At 49.0% G+C, this 7636-nt stretch overlaps 1 protein-coding gene across 1 annotated transcript; it reads left to right on the forward strand.

Annotated features, from left to right (window-relative positions):
* Nucleotides 1-1127: 1127 nt before the first annotated feature.
* LOC124994647 (uncharacterized) lies at nucleotides 1128-6951 on the forward strand. The gene is given in 2 exon segments (XM_047566806.1): nucleotides 1128-2040; nucleotides 2042-6951. Coding segments are annotated over 2 exon segments (5280 nt in total). The 5' UTR covers nucleotides 1128-1134; the 3' UTR covers nucleotides 6416-6951.
* Nucleotides 6952-7636: the final 685 nt, after the last annotated feature.

Genomic DNA, 7636 nt, shown 5'->3' on the forward strand with positions numbered 1-7636 from the left:
CATAAATAAATTATCACCTTGTGCAGTCAACTGATTTTAACTTTTTTTTAATTTGTGGGCTGAACATATCCATTTTTATTTTTACTTTTAAAATTATTTTTCAAGACCAAAGGATCATATACATATTGCACATATTATTGAAAGGCCCCAGCTCTTTGTCTTAAACCCATGACCTAGGACACTCTACCAAACCCCCCCCCTGGGAAGGTTGCACGGCCTACCTGGAGGTCGTTAAACTGATAACTAGGTTAAGAAAGAATAGGGCGGTTGGGAAAGCATAGATCATCGGGTCCCAGGGAGTGCCTGAACAATCAGGAACTGATAAGCGGGAACCAGGAACCATAAAAATACCAAGAATACCAAGTAATAATTGTGGATTTTTTTGGGATATAATAACCTTACCCTTCAAGTAACCTATGTGCTGTGTACGTGCTGGATTCAAAATAACCAATAGGAAACCTGTTGCTTACCGGGCGCGCGAAACCTGCCCCTTTACCCTATAAAAAACCTGTACCCCAAAAGCCCGGTGTGCCAGCTTAACCGAAGCTCCGGCTGAGGTTTTGCTGCGCACCCGCAGGCGCCTGTGTAACCAATAAACTGCCTCTTGCTTTTGCAGCCAGTGATTACGTGGGTTCTTCCTTGGACAGGGGGGCTTAGGGTCTTTCATTTGGAGGTCCCACCGAGATCAGACGAGATCACCCCGGACCCCTGCCCGAGGAACGGCCGAAAGTACTCTGGGAGGTAAGCTGGCCAGCACAAAAATTTTTTGTTCTTGTCTGTCTTGGTTTGTGTAGTTGTTCTGTCTTTCTGTCTTGAAGCGCAGCGATAGTACTTTGTAGGGGCACGCGTGTTCCATTTGTAATTTTTGGGCAGCCTGAGAAGGAGTTGACGAACTCTGACTTCTCCCCTGCCACCCTGGGAGACGTCCCAGGGATCCCGGGCGCCCGATTTTTCGGGGCCTCAGGTGTCTCCGAAGGATACACCGTTTTGAGATTTGGCCAAGAACTCCCCAGTTCGTTGGCACCCTTAGATACTTTCGGCTTGTGTCGAAAGCGCGCAGCGATTGTCTTTTGTGGTTTTGTCTTTGTCTTGTTGTGTACTTTTCTTTACCTCCTTTTACATCCTGAGGCAAAGATGGGGCAATCCATGGTAACCCCTCTAAGTCTCACTCTCGACCATTGGCAGGATGTCCGGAGCCGAGCCAACAACATGTCGGTCGAGATTACAAAGAAAAAATGGATAGCACTCTGCTCCTCTGAATGGCCAGCTTTCAATGTCGGTTGGCCCAAAGAAGGAACCTTTAACCTTGATCTTATTTCACAGGTCAAATCCCAAGTTTTCATTCTAGGACCCAGAGGACACCCAGATCAAGTCCCCTACATCGTGACTTGGGAAAATCTAGTCTCTAACCCACCCCCATGGGTCACCCCTTTCTCCTCACTTAAGCCCTCTCCCCCTTCTCCTCTAAGCCCCTCACCTCTCCCATCTGCACCCCTTGCTCCCATTCCGGCACCATCTACCCAAAGTTCTAGGTTGTACCCTATATTAGATAAGTCTAAACCCCCAGCCTCAAGCAGGTCAAAGTCGCGAACGATCCTTCCACCCGATGAATCCACCCTGATGGACCTGATGACAGAGGAACCCCCACCCTATCCACCCCAACCTCTTCCAGCTCCCCATTCAGATTCCTCCGAAGAAGAGGAAGAATCACCTGTCGCCGGTGCCCCTCCAGACCCATCCCCCATGGTGGGGCGACTCCGGGGACGCCGAGAACCCCCAAATCTGGGGAAAACTTCAAAAGCCTTCCCCTTGCGCCAGACCGGGGGCCCTAATAGTCCATACCAGTATTGGCCATTCTCCGCCTCTGATCTTTATAATTGGAAGGCTCATAACCCTCCTTTCTCTAGTGACCCAGTTGCCTTGATTTCTCTGATTGAGTCTGTTCTAGTGACCCACCAGCCAACCTGGGATGATTGTCAGCAACTTCTCCAGACTCTCCTCACCTCTGAGGAGAAACAAAAAGTGTTACTGGAGGCTCGAAAAAAATGTTCCAGGGGATAATGGGCGTCCCACTCAACTACCAAACCTGATCAATGAAGCCTTTCCTTTGACCCGACCAGATTGGGACTATAGCACTGATGAAGGTAGGAACCACCTACGTCTCTATCGCCAGTTGCTTATAGCGGGTCTCCATGGAGCAGGGCGACGGCCCACTAATTTGGCCCAGGTAAGACAGACTATCCAGCGGGCGGAAGAAACCCCGACCGCATTTCTAGAAAGGTTGAAAGAGGCTTATCGAAGATTCACTCCCTTCGATCCAGATAGTGAGGAGCAGAAAGGTAACGTCTCCATGGCATTTATCTGGCAATCAGCCCCAGATATAAGAAGCAAGTTACAAAGGTTGGATAATCTGCAGGACTATTCCTTGGCAGATCTACTGAAGGAAGCAGAAAGGATTTTTAATAAGAGGGAAACTCCAGAAGAAAGGGAAGAAAGAATTAGGAAAGTGCAAGAGGAAAGAGAGATGAGATACAAAGAGGAATTAGATAGAAGGGAAAGGGAAAGAGATCGAAAGAGAAATAAAGAATTAAGTAAAATACTGGCCACGGTCGCGCAGGCAGAACTAAAGGAGAATAGGCTAGGAAAGGAAAAAGGGCGAAGCAGGCCCCTCGTAGAGCATGACCAATGTGCCTACTGCAAGGAAAAAGGACACTGGGTTAAGGACTGTCCAAAGAACCCAAAAAGGCTTCCCAACTTAAGGAAGTACCCAAACCGAGCCCCCCAATTGCTGGCTTTAGATGATGAAGATTAGGGGCGTCAGGGCCAGGAGCTCCCCCCTGAGCCCCGGGTAACTCTTCGAGTGGGGGAGCAACCGATTACTTTCCTAGTAGACACCGGAGCCCAACATTCGGTACTAACCCAAGCTCCAGGGCCCTTGAGCAGCAAGACCACATGGGTCCAAGGAGCCACCGGGTGCAAATCTTACCGATGGACCACCAAAAGAGAAGTGCATCTTGCCTCAGGTAAAGTCTCCCACTCATTCTTACATGTACCTGACTGTCCATACCCACTACTAGGAAGAGACTTACTAACTAAATTGAAAGCCCAAATTCATTTTGAAAATGGGAAAGCCTCAGTCAGCGGACCAAACGGGGCTCCTTTACATATACTAACCTTTAAATTGGAAGATGAGTACCGACTATTTGATAGCACCCCACAACCCGATCGGAACATGGACTATTGGATTACTACTTACCCAGAAGCTTGGGCAGAAACCGGGGAAGTGGGGATGGCAATACGCCAGCCCCCTATAGTGATTCCACTTAAGACTACTGCCTCCCCTATTAACATCAAGCAGTACCCCATGTCAATGGAGGCTTACCAGGGCATTAAGCCACACATCCAGCGGCTCTTAGACCAAGGCATTCTAACCCCTTGTCGATCGCCCTGGAATACCCCCTTACTCCCAGTTAAGAAGCCCGGGACTAAAGATTACCGGCCAGTTCAGGACTTAAGAGAAGTAAATAAAAGGGTAGAAGATATTCACCCCACGGTGCCTAATCCCTACAACCTCCTGAGCACCCTGCCTCCCACTCACACCTGGTACACAGTATTGGATTTAAAGGACGCATTCTTCTGCCTAAGGTTAAGCCCCCAAAGCCAGGCCCTCTTTGCATTTGAATGGAGGGATCCTGAGAAGGGGCTCTCTGGGCAGCTGACCTGGACCAGACTACCGCAGGGATTCAAGAACAGCCCGACACTCTTTGACGAGGCTTTACACCAGGACTTGGCCGACTTCCGGGTAAGACACCCCTCCTTAATAATGCTCCAATATGTGGATGACATCTTATTGGCAGCTACCTCTGAGGAGGAATGCCTGGAAGGAACGAAAGCGTTATTGCAAACCCTAGGGCAACTAGGGTACCGGGCATCAGCCAAAAAGGCACAAATTTGTCAAACCAAAGTTACTTACCTTGGCTATGAGCTACGTGATGGCCAAAGGTGGCTGACCCCAGCCAGAAAAGAGACTATTTCAAGCATCCCAGTCCCCAAGAACCCCAAGCAGCTGCGGGAATTTCTAGGGACTGCAGGATTTTGCAGACTATGGATTCCTGGGTTCGCGGAAATTGCAGCCCCTTTGTACCCACTGACAAAACAAAACAACCCATTTACTTGGACTGAGGAACATCAGATGGCATTTGATCAAATTAAATTGGCCCTCCTGTCTGCCCCTGCCTTGGGTCTGCCAGATGTCACCAGACCCTTCGATCTGTTTGTAGACGAGAAACAAGGCTATGCTAAAGGAGTCCTAACCCAAAAATTAGGACCTTGGAGGCGTCCTATAGCCTACTTGTCCAAGAAATTGGATCCTGTAGCATCAGGATGGCCCCCTTGCCTTCGGATGGTGGCGGCAGTCGCCATCCTAATTAAAGATGCCACCAAATTGACTCTGGGACAGCCATTAACTTTACTAACACCCCATACCATCGAGGCCATTATTCGTCAACCTCCCGACCGCTGGATTTCTAATGCCCGGCTCACCCACTACCAATCTCTGCTGCTGGACACGGACCGAATCCAATTCGGCCCCGTTGTCACCTTAAACCCAGCAACACTCCTGCCCCTTCCAGGAGGACCTACCCCCCATAACTGCCAGCAGATTCTTGCAGAAACCCAAGGAACCAGACCAGATCTCACAGATCAACCTATGAAGGACGCAGAGCTGGTATGGTACACTGATGGAAGCAGTTATCTACTTGATGGGGAACGACGGGCGGGAGCAGCTATCACCACCGAGTCAGAGGTAATTTGGGCAAGTGCACTACCGGGAGGAACTTCAGCTCAGCGGGCAGAATTGATAGCCTTAACACAGGCATTAAAACTAGCTGAAGGAAAGAAACTCAATGTGTATACAGACAGTAGGTATGCCTTTGCCACCGCCCACATTCATGGAGAAATTTATCGACGGCGAGGATTGCTAACTTCAGATGGAAAGGAGATCAAAAATAAAACTGAAATTTTAGCCTTACTAAAAGCCTTGTTCTTGCCAAAGAAACTAAGCATAGTACACTGTCCCGGTCACCAGAAGGGGGATCACCCGGAGGCAAAAGGGAACAGGCTGGCAGACGAAACTGCAAGAAATGCGGCTCTAGGACCACAACTCCTAGTGACCACCCTATTGCCACAAAAGGTTAAGAAGTCGCCTGAGGACTTCGATGAACACTGGGTCTATGAGGACCCAGATTTGGACATTGTGCAACACCTAGAGGCCACCTATAACCCGGCTGAAGGCACATGGGAATACCAGGGAAAAACTGTAATGCCTATCAAACACACCAAAGAACTAATAAGGTCCTTGCACCGACTTACTCATTTGGGAGCTAAAAAGATGAGAACCCTCTTGGATCATGGAGAAGGAAATCTATACCTGCCCCACAGAGACTCAATCATCAGGCAAGTCGTGAGAAATTGTCAAGCTTGTGCTCAGGTTAACGCAGGTAAAATAAAATTTGGGATTGGAATCCGGGCCAGAGGGCACAAGCCTGGAACCAGTTGGGAAGTCGACTTCACAGAAATCAAGCCTGGTATGTATGGATACAGGTATCTTTTAGTTTTTGTAGACACTTTTTCAGGATGGGTAGAAGCATATCCCACTCGGCATGAGACTGCTAAAGTCGTAGCAAAGAAGCTACTGGAAGAAATCTTTCCAAGGTATGGTGTACCTGGGGCCATTGGTTCAGATAACGGGCCTGCCTTCACCTCCCAGGTAAGTCAGTTAGTGGCCAGTACATTGGGGATTAATTGGAAATTACATTGTGCTTACCGACCCCAAAGCTCAGGGCAGGTAGAAAGAATGAATAGAACTATCAAGGAGACTTTAACCAAATTAACGCTTGAAACTGGCACTAGAGACTGGGTGCAACTCCTGCCTTTAGCTTTGTACAGGGCCAGGAACACCCCTGGCCCTCAAGGACTAACCCCCTTTGAAATTCTGTATGGTGCCCCACCACCCGCTGTCAATTTCTATGAAACTGAGATTTCTGCTCTATTCACCCCCACCCTGCAGACCCATTTGCGTGCATTGCAGTTAGTCCAAAATGAAGTCTGGAAGCCCCTAGCGGCAGCCTATAAGGAACAGCTGGAGAAACCAACAGTGCCACACTCCTTCAAGATAGGAGACACCGTCTGGGTCCGGAGACATCAGAGCAAAAACCTTGAACCTCGCTGGAAAGGACCTTACACCGTCTTGCTGACCACCCCTACCGCCATCAAGGTAGACGGCATTGCAGCCTGGATCCACGCAGCCCACGCGAAAGCGGCACATCCACAAGACTCCGCCCCGACACCCCAGGAATCAACATGGAGGTTACGACGCACCCAAAATCCGCTAAAGATAAGACTTTCACGTTGTTAATTATCTTAGCTTTGTTTCCTGTGATGCCCTATGGCAGTCCGCATGTATCCAGAAATCTAGTTTGGTCTATTCACAATATTGAAACTGGAAAGAAATTAGTCCTGGCTCAAGGGCATCATGCCCTAAACACCTGGTGGCCGGACTTAACTTTCGATCTTTGTAAGTTAGCTGAAGGATCTTGGGAACACACTCAGAAAACCAAAGGGGACTCCTATCCACCCTGCAGATTCCGATCTTGGTATTTTTGCCCTGGGCGCACCAGAACCTACCAATGTGGGGGGCCAGAAGCCTACTATTGTGCCTCATGGGGTTGTGAAACTAGTTCAAATGGGTATTGGCTCAAGGGAAAACCTAGAAGTGACTACGTGCAATTTTCAGAAACAACCCCAGGTGAATCTAATGTAACTATCAGATTTACCCAGGAAGGAAAAAAAACAAATAGCATGGCTCCAAGGATATTTATGGGGAGTTCGCCTACACACTCCGCAAGGCGATCCAGGGCTCCTATTCCGAATTCAGGTAGAAGCAAAAGAAACAAAAACCCCAGTAGGCCCCAATTTGGTTCTTGGAGACCAGCGGGTACCCTCAGTCCCTGAATCGAAAGAACCCTCCAAGACCGTACCCCCACCTACTAGCCCTGCGTCCACACCATCAGATAGCGTCCTTCCCAGAAGCCCCTTTGTTGAATCTCCTCCTCTGGGCACTGGGGATCGGCTGTTGCGCCTAGTCCAAGGAGCGTTTCAAGCCCTCAATTCCACCAGTCCAGACAAAACCCTAGACTGTTGGTTATGTCTAGCCTCTAGCCCACCTTATTACGAGGGAATCGCCACCACAGCTGGCTGGACGAATAGTAGTACCCCTAATAGCAAGTGTTCCTCCCTACCTAGCTCTAAACTTACAATCCCTGAAGTCAGTGGGCAAGGCCTATGTATAGGCAAGGTACCTAGGTCACATTACTCCCTTTGTAATCAGACCCTCCCAACTCAGGACGGCCATCAATATATCTGGGGACCTAGCGGGACCTACTGGGCATGCAACACTGGACTAACCCCTTGTGTGTCCACTGCCGTTTTAAATGTCACAACCGATTTCTGTGTATTAGTTCAACTATGGCCTAGGATATCCTATTTACAATCAGAGTATGTTCTGAGTCACTTAGAAGGCCAAAAGAGGTACCCCCGGGAACCCATTAGCCTGACCATAGCTCTGTTGCTAGGAGTA

This window comes from Sciurus carolinensis, chromosome 10 (genome assembly GCF_902686445.1).
Source record: "Sciurus carolinensis chromosome 10, mSciCar1.2, whole genome shotgun sequence".
Taxonomy (NCBI): Eukaryota; Metazoa; Chordata; class Mammalia; order Rodentia; family Sciuridae; genus Sciurus; species Sciurus carolinensis.